Below are 17,602 nucleotides of genomic sequence, written 5' to 3'. Positions count from 1 at the left end.
TGGAGTTGCAGCAAGTGAGAGCCCCTTACATAATTTCAAGTGTCAGAGTTAATATGGAAATCTTGTTATAGACATAGTACATCTGTTGTAAAGCCAGAATAGTGCCAGGACAAAAGCAAAAAACACCAATGTGGTGGGGCAGAGGGAGGAAGAGCAAAGGGACAGCTGTAACATTTCATAGGTGCATTGGGGTCACTTTGTACATATTGAAAAATAGTAGATTCAAGTGACTAAATCACCATTTTGCATGAAAAACTGCAGAACTGTGCATGGAGCTGATATCTACAAATGTGCTTTCCCTTGTGTAGCTCCTGAAGTTTGTTCCAGAGAAGGGTGACATTGACCTGCTGGAGGAGCATAAGCACGAGCTGGACCGCATGGCCAAGGCTGACCGGTTCCTCTTCGAAATGAGCAGGTGGGGTGGCCCGCGGGGTTTCATGGGGCCTGGCTGGGAAATACGCCCTGCTTGCTGCTTCTCACATCAAGAAGTGTGTGAGCCAGACAGATGGGAGGACAAGTGAGGTGCATTAGGATCTCTCGTGATGCTGCGCTCCCCAAATCAGGGTTGTGCATCTCAAACAGGCAGCATCTGGACAAAGCAGGGTGAGGGATGGGAGATGGGTGCTCTCGGGAGGTGGTGTGCTCCCAGAGCATCTCCTGACACACTTCCCCTCTCGCCTGGGGAAGAAAAGCTCAGTCTGGCACAGCTCTGCAAAACACTGCATCATCTGCGTCATGGTCCAGGTGGGAAGTGCTGCTTGAATGATAACAATGCCTCAGCGATTCTCCTTTCCCCTCCACACTAATATCCTAACAGATACTCTAGACTGATGGATGTAAATTTTGCCCTGCAAAAAATTACAGAAAAAAAAATAAATCTACCTGCCGTGTAGGTACGTCCCTCCTCACTTCCAGAAATGACTCGTTCCTGGGGCTCACAAGAATATATGAGACAGAGAGCAAATGTCATTTCTTCCTGATCCTGTCAGCAGTCATTTAAGACTTAGAGGTTGTGAGAGATGAATAACCTTATCTTTTGCATGCACATCCTCCAGAGGTGCTGGTTTAAAATCTTGAAGCTCCTTATTGAAAAAAAAAAAAAAAAAAAAGCTGAGTATCGAGCTCTTTGAAATTTTCTCCAAGGAATTTCTTAGCTGAACTCGGAGCAAGTCACTTGTTTGAAAAGTCAGAGTTCTACAATCCAAAATCATTTGAGGAGCTCAAAAATAGAAATGCTCCTCTTTTCCCTGAGAAACGTGCCAATGAATCCCACAGCGCTGCACCGTGTGGGTGCTGAGCGTCAGAGGCAGGCAGGACAGAGCTGTGAAGTTCAGGCCCTTTGGGGCTGAAAGATGCTCAGAATTAGCTTTCCCATTGCAGGTCACCTTTCGTCTTCACAGTCTCTTGCCCAGATGTTGCTCCTGTGCCTTCATCTTCTGGAAAGCTCAGTGTGCTGATGCAAATATATTTCAGGCATAGCTGTTTAATTTGCCCTCTGGTCTGTAACTGAGTGTGATGTCTTTGTCACCATTAATTAGTACATCAGCCTGGCCTCTGACCTTGTCTGTGAGCACCTCTTCTGTGGATCCTGGTCCAAGTAACTCAAATCAGGCTGCCATTTGCTTACAAGTGAGATCTTGTTTAGCCTAAATACAACTGACGTGAGCAGAGCCATCCCAAACTTGCTCAGGAATGGGCTTGGTTGGGATGTGTTGGTTCCTCCAGTCCCACCTCACTGCAGAGCCATTGGGAGCCTGGATGTCATCAGCCTCTGCTCAGGAGTGGTCATGAATGAACTGTTTGTTCATACCAACAGGGTGTAAAAATGCACTTGTTGAACCTGCAGAGCTCAGGGTAACTTAGTCATGTGCTTAAGAAGCCATCAGGATCCGCCCCATGACGGGTGCAGCTTCAATTGTCTTTTTTTTTTCCATCCTAGCATAGTTTTAGGGAGAAATGTGGTCATTATTTTTCAATCACTGTGGCTCGGGAATGCATTTAAGTCCATTTGTGAAGAGCTGAGCAGCAGAGCTCCACCTGGAGCACGCAAAGCTCAGTCTGCACCTCTGTTTTCCCCTGGCAGGATAAACCATTATCAGCAAAGGCTGCAGTCCCTCTACTTCAAGAAGAAGTTCGCAGAGAGAGTTGCAGAAGTCAAGCCCAAAGTGGAAGGCAAGTAACCCAATCTGCTGGCTGCTCCTTGTGGAGATGGCAGAGATGCAGCGGGAGGGAGAGAGGGAGCTGGTGGCCGCTCTTTGGCCACGAGGGCTCCCGACATGTGGCAGGTGACGTCCCTCACCTTTCTCCCTGCAGCCATCCGCGCCGGCTCCAAGGCGGTGCTGCAGAGCAGCAGCCTCCAGCAGCTGCTGGAGGTGGTCCTGGCCTTCGGGAACTACATGAACAAAGGGCAGAGGGGAAACGCTTTCGGGTTTAAAATCTCCAGCCTGAACAAGATCGCGGACACCAAGTCCAGCATTGACAAGTGAGCAGCCCCTGCCCTCCTCCTCCTCGGTAGCTTCTGCAGGCTCCAGCCTTGCTGGGGGAATGCAGAGGTTGTCAGCACTGCCCTTGGGACTCAGGGGGGTGAGAGGAATCCCTTCCCTCCTGCCGCCCGGCCAGCACGTGTGATGGCACAACCATTGGGTTTGGAGCATGAAAGGTTAAGAGGGAACTGAGCTGAGGTCCACATGGGGTTGGAGGGGGGCTTTCCTTTCTGGGCTGCTCAAGGGCAGTCAAGGGTAGAGGGGAGGATCTTCCTCACAGTGCTTTTCCCCCTTGGAGAAGCCAGGAGCTGCTGTGCTGTGGCTCAGTGGCCAGAGGAAGGGTCCTGGGGCTCATCTCTGTGTGTCTCACCCCAAGCTGCCACGGCCACTCCACCCTGCTGAGCTCTGTGCATGGAGTGAGAGGAGCTTGATCAGAAAGACTAACAGAAAGGATGGAGGAAGGGGATGATGATGTTCAGGGCATCTCTCCTGTGTCCCTGCTGTGGTCTGCAGCCCACTGGCTTGCAGGGACCGGGCAGCTCTGCACCATGGCTGTGATGGGACAGAGCCAACCCACATCCCCTGCTCCGGGATCCATGCAGCGAGCAGAATCCTTGCAGAAATCCCCAAACAATTACCAGGGATGGGATTTAATAAGCACCACGCTAACCTCGCTGCTCCTCTGTCCTAGGAACATTACTCTTCTGCACTATCTCATCACAATCGTCGAGAAGAAATATCCCAAAGTCCTCCGCCTGCACGAGGAGCTGCGAGACATCCCGCAGGCAGCCAAAGTCAAGTAAGCAGGGATTTGGGGGGCAGCACTGGTCCGCGTTGGGTACATCTCCTCCTGCTTCAGCCTGCCTCTCTGCATCGCACCCCCGTGCCCCTGCACCCAGCCGGGGCACCCGTGCAGGCAGTGGCACAAAGTGGGTGCTGCAGCAAGCATCACCTCGTGGCTTTAAATCCCAGCCCGTGCAGCTAAAGGGCAGGCAGCCTCTGGAGGGAGGAGAGCTGCTCGCAGCAGCCGTTTCCTGCTGTTATCTCACCGCAGAAGCATTTAATTAATTTCTAATGGTACGTCAAGTAATCTGGTAGGAAGCAGTTGTGGCGTGGCTGCAGATAAAGGGCAGCTGTGTATCTGTGTGCGGTGGGGGGGGGCTTTGCTGTGTGGGGCACTGCTGGGAGGGGTCCTGCCTGGCCCTTCTTCTGCCACCAACGTGGAGCTCCTGGTGTCCACAACATGCTTACAGACCCCGCATGCCTCTCAGTGACCTGTTTAGAGCAGGCTGCAGCCGTCTGGAGAGGCCCCCATCCAGCAAGGCCCTTAAACACGTGCTTGGGGTTAAGTGCACGAGGAATCTGCTGGTGCTTTGCAAAGCCCTCAAGTATGTGCTTAAGTCCCTCTGAAATCAATGGGGGCCTCTATTTCAGCTTTAAAATTCAGCAGGAGGGGACGTGCTGTGCTGCTCCGGGGATCTGAGCCTGTGACAGGGAGTCAAAGATCTTACGTTTCTGCAGGCAGCAGGCGTGCGGCTGGGAGCATTCGCCTTTATAATCCATGGACATGAAAAGGGCCTTAAATGGTACCTTTTTGGAGATGACAGCAAATGTGCCAGGAGTTTGCAGTGGTTTGCAGGACTTTTTAAGTTTCAAAGTGCTCCTGTAGCAAAGGGCAGCTTGCTCAGTGAACATCTGTGGTGTGAAAAACATTCGGGGAGGCAAACATCTCCATGTGTAAAACACAATAATTTTGTGTCTAAAACACAATAATTTTCAGCTGTAAGGGTTAGACAAAATACCTGCCCAAGGAAGGGGTGGCTGCTGGTTGTAGGCATCAGCTGAGGCTGTTGCTGAGGTTGGATGGGTGGGAAGGAGGCCCCGGGGTGCGCTCCCCGGCTGCTGCGGGCACCTTCCTCCTCGTGCCCCTGCAGCTGCTGTACAGGTACGCGAATGGGAAAGAAAACGTCTGCAAAGAGAGACTTTTTTTTCCCTAAACTTTATTGGTTCTGCTCTAAACTGGACACCATATGTAAGATTTGGGTTTGGTCCAATCTAGAGCAAAACCAAAAAGTTTCTAGCCCTCTGGAAAACCCTAAACTCCCCCCAGCCCTGCAGCTGTTAAGCAGAATTGCCGCCTCTGTCAGTCCCAGCACTGCTAATGAACTGCTGGAGCACAGGGCTCCCAAAACTTCATTTTCCCAGACTAGACCTGCCAGGAACACTTGCCCCGTGACCTTGCGTCAGCATTTCCAGGGACCCCAGCCCTAGGATAGACACCCCTGGAAAGACGTCAAGCCTGTGGTCATCGAGTCTTTGTGAGAAAGCTCCCGCTCAGACGTGGTGGTAGAAAGCCGTAAGCACTCGAGCTCGGAGCTCGCTGGGGGCTTGAGCCTTGTGTAAACAGCCTGAGCGCCAGACACGATTTATTTTTATTTCTCTCTGTTTGGGCTGTCTCCCTTTATCGCCTTACTGTTAAGGACTGCTGCTCCAGGCCGCAGGGTAGGAAGGGTGCTTTGTGTGGTTCCCTCAAAAATCGCCCACAATTACCTTCTGCTGGCACTGAGATCTCTCCTGAGCTCTCCTCGTGCCTGGTGAGCTTGCTGAGCCTTTCAATTCCCAGCTCTGGGACTGAGCCCTGCCTTTGCAAGGCAGCACCTTGCAGGGGCAGGAATGAGGAGCGCCCCTTCCTCCGTCCCACTGCCACCTTCTCTGCTACACCATCAGTGTCTGCTCGGGGTGTTTCAGCACAGCCCCTTCGATTAAAAGCACAGCAAAGTGCTTTGCTTTAAAACAAGCAGCTGCAGCCACTTTCAGATAGGCAGCTGCCCTCGCTGCGAGGCTGTCAGGATGATTTGCTGCTCGAGACACGCCAGCCTGCAAACAGGAGGCAACGTCTGCAGCACCGGGGTCTTTGCAGTGGAAAAGCACGGTCGTGGTGGTGGGAGAGCTGTAGAATGTGCTGGGGAAGGCTGAAAATTGACATCCTGCCATTTCCAACAGCATGACTGAGCTGGAGAAAGAAATAAACACGCTGAGGAGCGGCCTGAGAGCGGTGGAGGCTGTAAGTATTATTTAAATCAAATACAGTCCAGCCTGGCTCTGAGCACCACGGCATCCCTCCGCGGGGGGGCTCCCGGCAAAGCTGCTTTTATCACATTTCCTAGAGATCTGCAGGTCCTCCCTTCCTGCCCTACACGTGTGCCTGTCCTCCCAGGGCCGTTTTGGCACCGAAGCTCCTGTATGTTGGTTGGGCACGTGCACGGTTTGTGTCTGACACGCCAGGGGAGGCTAAGTAAATATAGAGACAACATGCATGGAGCAGGACCTGTGATGTGCTGTGGGGTCTCCTGGGCTGGAAAACCTCAGAGGACAGGGGCTCGGGCTGGGCAACTCACCTGGAGAGGTGAAGAAGCAGTGGAGGTATCCTGAAGGACTCGCTGTCTTGCTAATAATGCTGCTCCCAGCATCTCTCCTGTGGGATTTAGCCTCAAAAGCATAGAGCAGCCACGATACTCTAAAATGGGGTAATCTGAGGTTTTCACACGTCAGGAGGCAGCAGCGGTGCGGTGGCACCTGTGGCACTGACGTGGGCACACACACGATGGCACTGATGGCGGCCGGTGGTGTTTGTGTCCCTCACCAGCCAGGGCCTGACCAGATTTATTTATTCTTCCCCCAAAGGAGCTGGACTTCCAGAAGTCTCAAGTTCAGCAAACAGGAGACAAATTTGTGTCTGTCGTCAGCCAGTTCATCACGTTAGCCAGCTTCAGCTTCTCGGACGTTGAAGATCTTCTGGCAGAGGCAAAAGAGCTGGTAAGGCCACCAAACTCCCTGAGATCTGGATAGCATTTCTGCCTTCCCTCCAGCTGGCAGGGGAGGGACAGCCCTGCACTTCTCAGAGCACGTGCTGCGTGCTGACATCTCAGATGTCCCCCAAGAGATGAAGGAGGGCAGGTGTCCTGCTGAGACCCTGACATGAGGAAAGCTCTGGGCTGCTCATCACTGTGTCTGAAGAGCTCAGTGACGTGAACTGAGGCCAGCTCCAGGCTTGCTTAGAGATGCTACTTCAAAGGTTCAGCTTCCCCAGAGCAGTGCCTTGGTGAGCACTTTGCAGCCACCAAGGGCCACATGCGGTGACTTCTTGCCACATCATCCTCTCTTCCCAGCAGGCTGGCTAAAATCCAAGCAAGCTGGTAGCCATTGGCTGACATCTGTGATTCCCAGGCACCCGTTGCTTCCCCTCTTTCAGCAAAGGGGCGTGAAGCTGGTTTCTGTACCCTCCCAGAACTGGCTTCCAGTACCTCCCCCCAGCTTTGGCTTTCATCCTAACTGAACTGGCAGGGAGAACCCAACACGGAGAGGCCCCATCCTTATCCATTGCATGAGCTACCTCTCCAAAGACACAAGTTACAAGTGCCACCACCTCCTTCTCCCTGGTTGTACCAGTGTTAACCTGATGCTGTCCTCCAGGCCACCCACCTGTGCTTGGCACCATGAGCGACCACTGCCCTCCTGAGGCTGTGCCTACACCCTGATGTGAGGCCATCCTTCAAAGTCGTTGGTGGTGGCCAGGCAGATCTTGCCTGTAGTGAGTTAGGAGATGGTGACAAGTGTCTGCAAGCTGTGTCATCTTATGTTGGCTGGATCTGGAGGAGAAGCTCCGGTCGCAGCCCCCATAACCCATCAAAGCCTACTTTGAAGCAAGTGCATGGTCATCGGATGGGATGGGCTGTGGAAAATGCACCAGCTCTTCATGTTTGAAACACGTGTTTGAATCTCTTTATTATTTTCTCTTAGGAAAGCAGAAACATAATTATATTAGAAATTTTATATCCCATGAGGATAACATTTTCAACCTCTTCCCCCACCAGAATCTCCTGAAAAAAAAATGGCAGATACATCAGTATCTTAATGAAAATCAACAGGAATAAACTGAATGGTTTTGATTGATACAGGGCACCTTTCAGATCCCCACTTGCATCCTGAAGTGCTAAGTCTCATAAATAAACAAAGAAAATAAAAATGCCCTAAATGTCTTTTGAAGAGCCTGAGACACCCCTGAAAATAAAACTTAATTATCCAGGCAGGCTTAGTCCGCAGAGCAAAATTAAAGCAACTTATAAATCTGTTTGTGCTTTGATTTTGTTTTCCTTTTCTTTAAAGCTTGCTTATCTCCAGACCGCGCCATCTCCATATTAATGAACTTTCTGCGCACAGAGTCTCCTTCAAACTGGAAATGAGAACAAAGGATTTCAGCCCACAAGGATGAGTTGTGGGCTCCTTGGGGACTGGGACGCATCAGCAGAGAGTGGATCTCCTGTCCTGACCTTTGCTACAGCCTTATTTGACTCGCTTACACTAATGGTGTGCAAACAGCACAAAAGGCTGGAAAACTTCCCATTTCCCTGCCCAGTGCTGTGTCTGAGCCTGGGCAGAAATGTCTTAGAAGTTTCACCAACACATTTGGTTTCAATAGCAGAGCATGTGGCAATGATAAATAATACCCCAAAAATACTTCAAAGAAAACTTAAAAGTGCGAGTTTCCCTTCCCCTGCCGTGTTTACTATTAGTTTTATGTCTTCAGTCTTCAGTCCCACAATATTTGGCTTCCTTGCTTTTACTACTGCTTGGTTAATGAAGTCGAGCTGGGGGCTCGAGGGGGCTGAGCAGAGCCAGAGGAGTGAAGGGTCAGTGTTTTGGGAGAGGGGTCTACGGGACCTCTCCAGGGCGGCTTATAGGTCAGCTAAGGCACAGAAAACAAGATGTCAGATGGTTCGTGTCATGTTTAAACCAAGGGTTGACTAATCAAAGTCCTGCTGTTAATTCCATTCTCCGTCATGACCAACCATTGGACACGTTCCTCTCTGCTTCATCAGGTTGAAGGCTTTCCATGGGGTCTCAGTGGCGCAGTGCATGTCCCCCCAGCCTGACAGCCTTCTGTCTGCTCTCTCCCCAGTTTTCCAAGGCCGTGAAGCACTTTGGAGAAGACACGGACAAAATACAGCCCGACGAGTTCTTTGGCATCTTCGATCAGTTCCTTCAAGCCGTGACGGAGGCCAAGCAGGAGAACGAGAACATGAGGAGGAGGAAGGAGGAGGAGGAGCGCCGGGCACGCATGGAGGCCCAGGTGAGCAGGCATCCGTGGGGCCAACAGCGCCTGGCCAGGGACACTTGGGGACAGCAGCCCTGCTGTGCTGTCCCCTGGTGGCATGGGGAGCATTGATGGCCAAGCAAAGTGCTTCTGCACTGTTAGAGCACCCAGCTCTCGCTTGCTAAATGAAGGGTGGGAAACCACTGTCGTTTCATGGCTTGGGGTTCTGGGTGCGTGCATGACAGTGAGCTGTCCTTCCTCCCCGCCAGCTGAAGGAGCAGCGGGAGCGGGAGCGCAAGGCAAGGAAGGCGAAGGAGAGCGGCGAGGAGGGCGGTGAATTTGACGACCTTGTCTCAGCCCTGCGCTCGGGCGAGGTCTTCGACAAGGACCTCTCCAAGCTGAAGCGCAACCGCAAGCGCATCGCCAACCAGCTGGCCGACAGTGGCCGCGAGCGGCCCGTCACCAAGCTCAACTTCTGAGCAGCAGAAGAGACAGAAAACAATGAAAACCACGAGTTTATAAACCTGGTTAGCAGTCTTTTTTGAAGTGGCTAGGATTATTTTTTTTTCTCGTTATACTGCCTTGCGATTCCAAGCGAAACAGTGGCACGCTCTTCCTCCCTGCGGGCAAGTGTGTGTGTATGTACCATGAGTACGGTCGGGTCAGGTGGAGCTGTGCATCCCTGCGGGTGCTCGTCCCCTCCCCTCTGGCCCCTTCGACGAGTGGCTCTCCCAAGGCACAAGCACAATGTCATGTCCGTGGAGAAAGAGAGGAGTTGAGCACAGAGAAAACCGCCTTCCTCGTGGTCCACAAAGGTGATGGAGAGCCACGCCGTGTCACTCTCCCACGCCGATGCCTGGGCACTGAGCGGGGCCATTTGCTGGGACGCCTTGCACACAACCCTGGCAGAAAAGAGGAAGAAGCTAAGTTGACTGAACTTGATGAGTTTTTTTCGTTGTTGTGGTTATTCCCAAAACTTGCACTTCTGTGCTTACGTGCTGGTCCCCAAGCTCGGTGCCGCGAGCGCTCCCGGTGATGCTCTTCTTCCTGTCATTTTTGGGAAACGCTCTTCTTTTCCTTTTCCCTTGCTAAAGGAAAAGTTTCCCCGAGTGTGCTTATTGCTCACACAGCACCCAGGTGTATTTATACTTTTATAATGTTTCCCGGCCCGAGACGGCGGGAAGGGTTGGTTCTCGAACGCGATGAGGAGCATAAACTTTTCGTGTTGTAATTTTTATTCTTGCTTTCTTTTCAATGGGACAAACTGTATCCTCTGTAGATGTCGGTCAGGACGGAAGGTCAGCCGGTGTACAACGGGGCCGGTGCAAAACACGTGGGCTCGCACCTGCGCCCGCCTTCTTTTCTGTTCTTGTTTTTCTTTTTTTAATGGACACCAGAAGCAACGATGCCAAGAAACGTGTCTCTTTGCAGTGTCCTTTTTTTGACTGGTTTGCTGTTCAATGTCCTTGCAAATTTGTAAGCAGAACTACCTGTAAAATGTCAGTCCAAAAAAAAAAAAAGAAGAAAATAATAAAAATTCCAAGCTCTCAGGGAGTAATAATTTAAAGGTTTAGAAAATTAAAAATTGGAGAATAAAAAGTAAACGCCATTAACATATTAACATTTCTATTCTTAAATTATGCTGAGTATATAAAGGACTGTTACTTTTTGCTTTTATTTATTTGTGGTGTGTTTTTTGAGGAAACAAGACAAAACCTTTTTATACCACCAATACTTTTGTGATCCTTTTTTATTTGTTTGTTCTTTTTCCTGTGGAGAGATGAGTTTGTCCCTGTTGCACTAGATATTAACACTATTTGAAATAAGTTTTGTTTTTGTTTTTTTTTTTGTCAGATAATCGGTATTGCTGATGGGGTATGGGATGTCAGTGAACTACACGTACTGTATAGCAAAAGTGCTGTTTAAACTAATTTGTATGAAAATATGGTTCTAAGCACCTGAAGGCCGCGGGGTCTGCCGTGCTGTGTGAAAGCTGTGAAATACCACTCTAAACAGAGTTGTCAAGAGCTGTGGTTCTACCATTTTGTTCTTTTCTTCATTGCAACTTTTGACGCACTGTAGATTTAAAAGAAAAAAAGAAAAAAAAAAAGAAAAAAAAGACTTTCTGAGTAGCATTAAAGCAGTAATAAATCAAGCAGGTAAGCGCAAAAGTCCAGCACCTCGTTTCCAAGCCGCTGCGCAACCTGCGGGTTATGTTCAAAGGTGGAGTTAAGCACTTTGCTTTCAGAAGGAGGGGGGAATAAAGACAAAAGGTAATGATAATACTATTCCTTAACTAAAGTGCCTCTATTTATATTTTTTATTTATGGCTGAAAAAACGGGGCTGTTACAATTGAGGGAATGGACTTGGGGGGGTGGGGGGGAAGATTTAAAAACAAAACAAAAAGGTTGAAAAAGGTTAAAAAAAAAAAAAGTCTGGCCTCTGATGGTTTAAGGAATGGTTTCTCACTTCGAGCTCGCAAGGCGGTCGGATGGGAAAGGGCGATCGCCTGCTGGGGTCCCGGACCCTGCTCCTGCCTCGCGGCCCCATTGGGGCCTTTCTGACAAATTTCCTCTCGCCCTCCCAGACCTGGTTTTTGTTGTTGTTTTGTTTTACAGCAGCCTCGTTGTTGGGCTGAGTTTGCCATTTCTTTGTTTTCTTCAAAAAAAAAAAAAAAGGAAAAAAAAAAAGAAGAAAAAAATGATATATATATAAATACAAAGGCTGTGTGCAGGTAATTCCATGTGCCATTGTCAAAAACTACTTTTAGATTGGTGCTGGTGTAAGTAGCCACTCTTTTCTCTTGGGTGTGTATTTTAAAGATGATTTTTTTTTTTTAATAATGCCAAAAATGAAAAAAAAATCCATAATAATTTGTAAACTGAAGTATATGTCTTGGACCTTAGTAGCTTTGTAGTGACCAAGGTAGTCTGTTAGGTGCAAGAATGTTATTAGTCCTAGCTAGTGGGAAATGCTGTGTAATGTCATGAGACTGTACATTTTCTAAGATGGCAATATGCAATAAAGAAAAGCGATTCCGGTGAGTGTACAGCACGAAGCCACGAGTTATTGTGCAAAGCAGCACAGCAGCCTGTCCTCAGTGTCACTGGGGATGGGAGAAAAATGGAATATTTGGGGAAAAAAAGGGCTATTTGAGGTTTGGGACGGGTACTGATGGAAAGGCCTGAGTAGGCTGGCACTTGGGGTTGCAAACACCCGTGAGAAGTAGAGGTCACCATTTCTACCAGAAGTGCTCTGGCACCAAACCTCCGAGGTTTTTTATATTTTTAGCCTTGAACAAGGCTGGTGCAGGTGAGGCGGGCAGCCCTGGCAGAACCAGCAGCTTCTGGCACTGGCCACACCACGCGGTTTTACAGCCAGCCTGATCTGTCTCTGGTGCCTCTCTGCCATGCAACCATCAAAAATGCTGCACATTAATACCCCCAACGTAGCCGAGGAGGGATAATTTTAATTCTGCCCCTCATCACTCACTGAGTCGAACAGGCACAGGTCACAACGTGGGGCTTTGCTGCCACTTTCTCCTCCACCTGAGCACCGCTCTGCGCAGTGTGTGCGCACACGGACAGTGCCAGTGCTTGGGTGTGGAAGATTAGCCAGTTCAAAAAGCCTCTGTGGGTGATCTGGATGGCACTGGTAAGCGATGCCGTGATAAGTGGTGAGAGTAACTCCACTATGGTTACCTCCAGGACTTGTCCCAGCACTGGGGCTGTGCTGGGAGCCAGTTTTGAGCAGCCTCCCCTTGCTAAAACCCAGCTCTCCTTGCATTTTGTTGTCATGTAGCATGAGCTTGGCATTGAAGCTCGTTTTCCTGGTTGCAGGGCAGCTCTGTGATGATCAGTCACTAAATTACCTTTTTTTCCAACTTCACTTACCGACCCACAGCCCAGTATTCTCATTCCTGCCTGTGCACCACAGCGCAGGACAGCAGGGCTGGAGGGCTCAGAGCGAAGCAATCAGCCGAGATGGGCTTTCTATGGCAAATCTTCCTCATTTAATAGCAGGAGAGATGAACGCTGTTTGAGTTACATTTTCTGGAAAGCATTCACAATTCAGATGGGCGATGGGAGAGCGTGACGTGACCTCTGGGCAGCGAATTGCCCAATGTTCTGTAAAATGCACCAGGCTGAGCCCAGCAGCGGGTCAGGGAAGCACAAACCAGCACGGCACATCCGATTGCGCCGGAGAAATTAGTGACCTGGTTACTCAGGCATTTTTCCCCTGATGCTGAGAGCAGTTGCTAGGTCGAGTAAGCACATTACACTTCTGTGGTTGTGAGGGAATGGCTGGGTGAGGGTTTTCGGAGGCAGCCACCTACTGCTTTTGTGCACATCCGTGACCCTGAGGGTTTTTAATCTGCAGGACTCCTCCGAGGGTTTTGCTCCGCATAGCACGGGCAGCTCCCCAGCTTGCAGGGGTGTTGCTGAAATTCTCACCCTGCTGCCTTAAACACGACGTGCTGTGGCCCCTGCGAGAAGCAGGAATGTTCCTCGAAATGCTGAGCATTTCCCCTCCCAGGCTCCCCCAGAGGAGCATCATGTCCCAAAATGACATCCCCAAAATCATGCCGTGCTATAGCGCTGTCTGTGTGCTCCCTGACCACAGCGCCTTGCTTTCCCATGGTTTGTAAATGCAGCAATAACAGATGCATAAAATGAAGGCTCCAAAGCATTTGGAAATTGCTCCCCAATCTATTCTGGGGGCTTCTGCCAATGCCCGTCATTTGAAAAGCAGATGAGCCCAGAGGAGCTCTGCGCTAGCAAGGAAAGAAACAGCAGAAAACAAATGGCTCCTCTCAGAGCACATTTCCTTCCCGTGCCGAGCTGTAGCTGCATCCAGCTCATCTTTCACAACCACCCTGCATGCCTACGGGCATGTTTTCGTACTGCTTCACCCAGTCCAAACATCCTGAAGAAGGCTCCGGGGCTTGGTGTCTGCCTGCGCAGCGAGTACCAGCACAGCCCCTCCAGGCTGGGTGGCAGGATGGGCACAAGGATCCCTGCAGAAAAAGAAAAAAATACAGGCTGGTCTTTGGTTGTCGGTATTATAGATTGCACGAGAAGAACCTGGGGCTAAGGCTTAGCCAAAAACCCACCCCTGAGCGAGAACTGGAGTGTGGAGCCAAGCACAGAGCTGGCCACCCTCCAGGACAGGGATGCTGGCGGCTGCCACCAGCTGCCTTCCTCCAGCACCACTGCCTGGCCAGGAGGGGACTGCGTGATGAAGGTGGTGCAGTGTCGGATGTGGTGCCCCAGAGCACTTTGTGCAGGTGTTCCCTTCACCTTTGAGCCTCCCCTTCCAAATCTCCAGCTTCAGCCACAGCCTTCTGGTTTTTTTGTTTGTTTTTTCTAGATGAGCAGAGCATCCCTTTTCACCCAGCCAGACTGATGCAGGCCCTGGGTGTTGTGCCCTGGGGCATGTGCTATTTCACTTGATTTTTTTAAAAAAACTCATCCATTTTGTGCCCCAGGGAGGGACTTACAGCTCATTTCTCCATGTCCCTTCTCCTGCTTTCCATAGTGGTGCTTGCCTAGAAAATAAAAATGCACCGAGCAGGAGAGTGCTTTTCCCTGAGTGGTTCAGCTGGGGGGGGGATGCAGATGCTCCAAGCCTCGGGCAGTGTGCTGCCCCTGGCATGGCATTAGCAGATCTTTGCTCCTTGCTAAGTCCATTGGGCACAAGAAGGCTGTGGGACAGCGGTGTCCTGTCCTGCTGCCTCCCCCATGGGAATCACCCATGGATCACCGAGAGCTCGTGGCTTGCAGCAGCAGAGCAGCAGCCCCCGGGGCACGAGTTACCCAGGCCTGTCCCATTGCCTGTGATTCCTCCCGAGGGATTTGGGGCTATTTTATTCCACCGTGTGCCTGTGTATTGCTCTGCAAGCGGCTCTAGAGGAGCAGCCATTTATTAACAATCTCTCGCCAACTAAAAACGCCAGTGCAGCTGGAGGGAAGAGGCAGTGCTGATGAACCAGGCACTGCCAGCATCAGGACTGCAGCGTGTGCAGCTCCAGAGAGCACGCAGCACAGAGGTTGTAAAAAATGCTGCTTTTCTGATGTGCTTTCTGAATTATTCATTTCAGCCTCCGTGACAAACCTTCCAAAGATCCAGAGGGGTAAACGTAGACCTTTCGCTGCATTTGTTGCAGCCCTTGCTCTTAATTCGGGCACAGCAGTCCTGAAGGCAGAGCGATCGATCTCATTAGTAGGTTTTCCTTATGCTCATTAGTGGAAAGGCTGTGCTGGCTGCTCAGAGCTCTGCTGGCATCTGCTGGCTACACAATCCAATGCTAGTGCTGAAAGAGAAGGGCTGTTGGATCTCATCCCTGTTCTGGTGATCGCTATCAGCTATTAGAGCCCATCAGGCTGTCACTTCCAAGCTAATTGTTTGCAGTTCATCAGCTGTACACAGAGCACTGCCTTTGAACAGAGCCTTCCTCCAGGGCTCAGGAAGGGAGTGGGAAGTAATGACATGAATGAATCCGATGATTACATCAATGGCAAAACTTCCAGACTCCGGTTGGAACAGTACCCTTTAAATGCTTCCCATTCCTAAAGACTTAACGTTTCCCTTCTAATAAGTAACGCGTAAGCCCTATCAGTGGCATGCACGAATGGTACAGCACTCTTAAATTAAAAGGGTGAGGATGCTGGGAAGTGCTGGCTGAGTGACAAAGGAGCCTAAGGACGCATTTTTAGATTTGACTTAGACGAATGTTGTCACTGGTATCCAGGGCTGAGCTGGTCTTCAAGCCATGTGAACTGCTCTCTCGTTTATGCTGAATATACTGCTGAATAAATTGTCCACATGATTTTTGAACTGGGGTGCGAAAAGGGGTCCCAACTCCCTTCTCAGCCCTTGTACGAACAAAATTATGGCTTGCCTTGCACCCAGCCTCACCTCAACGGAGGAGGAAGGACAGAAGGACTGCTGAGCCGTGGCTGGAGGACTGGCCCCTCAAAGCTGCTTTTGTGTTGTCCAAAACCCCAGTGTCTCGCTGCCAACTGGTGCTCCTCCAGCCCAAAGAAGGGAGAGCTGTAAGTGGGGTCACACCAGTGAGGGCACGTAAAAGGTGCGGAGCCGATGTCCCCATAGCAGTTTGGCCAGGAGCCACCCCCTGCAACGTTTTCTTCCCTGGGAACGAGCTGTGACGATGGGCAGTTTGCCCATGGGCTGGGTTAGCACGGCTCAGATCTCCCCGTCATCGCGCCGTTGGGGAGAGGCAGCAGCCACCTTCGGCACAGCTGGGAGGCAGCAGCACGAGTGGCCTTGCGGTGGGCAACCTGCAGCCTCTGGCATTTGTTGCGTGTGTGTTGGTGTTTTTCTTGTTTGGGGGTTAAGACACTTCACCCTCTGGTTATATTTCTTAAAGCACACTTTGAAAAATATGACTGTAGAGACTCATGTAGCTGAATTGCCCAACAGCACTGTGATTAGCAGCTCTGTATCGGCCCCTCTGGTCAATCTTCCTTCGCTAGGCCCCACGTCACTGTTTAACAGAAAAGGGCTACTTGGGGCAGCTCAAAGGCCAGCTGCCCTCATTCAGCTCTGCACATGCAAGTCTAATGCACAGGCACTGGCTGGTGCTTGTTAAAAATAAGTGGAAATCTGTGCTGTTCCAGCGTCACTTCCACCTTCCTAGAAAGCCCTGTTAATTCCCTCCTGCTGCCGCTCCCGCGATGCCTCATGGCTGACCTCAGTCCTGGCTGCCCCAGTCTTGTCTCTTGCCAGAAGCAACTGCCACAGGGCTGCTTCTCTGACCTGTGGTAAGCCAGTCGGGACACGAAACCAGCAGAAACCTCAGCCAGCATGCAGAAGAGGGAATCGATGGTTTTCTGCCATTCAGTGCCTGAGCTGGCTAGCAAGGGATGGCTGGGCTAGGAGAGGCTGGGGAGGTGGCTGGAGCAGCTTTTCATGGACGCTGAGCAGCAGGATGAATGCAGCCCAACATTGGACAGCACACCACGAGTCAAGCACAGCAGCGCTGGACCTTCACCTTCCTTGTTTTCTCAAGCCCAAAGCTACCCCGTAATTTGTCTGCTCTTCCCAAGTGTGTTCCATTTGGTAGAAAAACTCTTGCATGCAAATGGTGCAAGGAAAAAAACTAAATGGTACTGAAGACAGAAAGGCTCTAGATGATAATTTCTGGTCAAAGTACAGGCTTGGCTTGAGCGCTGCAAAGGGGCCAGGTGGCAAGCAGTAACATCCCCTTATGCTACACGGCCTTTTTGTGGTTGTAAGCATACGTGCAGCACTCGCCAGTCATACCACAGCCAGAGGGCTGGCGTTAGGGTGCTGCTCTGCAGGCGATACACAAACTACAGGCGGTCTGACCGTGCCTGCTGTCTGTACCTCACACGCCTAAGGGTGATGACTATTGAGCTTGGACAGTTTTCCTGTGCTTCTGTCCTCCCCACGGCACTACAGAGCACAAGAGCTTACGCTAAGGAGCATTGCCAGAACCCACTGAGATACGTCCCTGTTGGGAATGCAGGATCCCCGTGGGTTTTCTTTGCCATCTCCTGGATCACAGTTTAAATTTTCCGTAGACAAGGTGTCAGCGACTAGCGGGGCTCAGGCAAAAAAGCTCCTGAGGCCATACCTCGCTGCAGATGGGCGGGCCAGAGGAACAAAAATGTAAGCAGTTCCTTCTAACAAGTCACCAGTGTTCGCTTGCTGTCAAACAGCTTCCATGGAAAGCAGTCCAGCTTCTCTCTGAAACCGTACAAATGCACTGCTTGACTTAACAAAATCCAAGATCTACCAGGGAAAATGTGAGTACTGAGAAGCATCCAAGGATCAGATCTTTTCCTTGTGGACTTCAGGAGCATCACAGAAAGAGGTTTAGAATAATGCATACAGCATAAAAAATGGCTGCATTAAACATTCACAAACAATCAGGTCATATTTCACAATCAGGTTTCTGTCTACTCTCATACATCTAGCAATTTTTTAGAGAAGTTCCCTTCTCAAGGCTGGGTTGAGAATGATGCCAGGCTGAGACAC

The 17,602-nt window shown here is 50.5% G+C and overlaps 1 protein-coding gene across 2 annotated transcripts in view; it reads left to right on the top strand.

The window, feature by feature from the left end:
• Window positions 1-11,626, top strand: part of DAAM1 (dishevelled associated activator of morphogenesis 1) — an 86,234-nt gene extending 74,608 nt beyond the window's left edge. For both annotated transcript variants that reach the window (XM_035327312.1, XM_035327311.1), the window contains 8 exons: window positions 309-415; window positions 2,084-2,172; window positions 2,314-2,482; window positions 3,175-3,282; window positions 5,487-5,547; window positions 6,168-6,299; window positions 8,443-8,613; window positions 8,847-11,626. In XM_035327312.1, the coding sequence (XP_035183203.1) occupies window positions 309-415; window positions 2,084-2,172; window positions 2,314-2,482; window positions 3,175-3,282; window positions 5,487-5,547; window positions 6,168-6,299; window positions 8,443-8,613; window positions 8,847-9,056 (1,047 nt within the window). In that variant the 3' untranslated portion in view covers window positions 9,057-11,626. The remainder of the gene's footprint in view (window positions 1-308; window positions 416-2,083; window positions 2,173-2,313; window positions 2,483-3,174; window positions 3,283-5,486; window positions 5,548-6,167; window positions 6,300-8,442; window positions 8,614-8,846) is intronic.
• The last annotated feature ends 5,976 nt before the right edge of the window (window positions 11,627-17,602 follow it).

Source organism: Oxyura jamaicensis, chromosome 5 (assembly GCF_011077185.1).
Source record: "Oxyura jamaicensis isolate SHBP4307 breed ruddy duck chromosome 5, BPBGC_Ojam_1.0, whole genome shotgun sequence".
Classification (NCBI taxonomy): domain Eukaryota; kingdom Metazoa; phylum Chordata; class Aves; order Anseriformes; family Anatidae; genus Oxyura; species Oxyura jamaicensis.
This window is presented reverse-complemented; position numbering and strand designations above follow the sequence as displayed.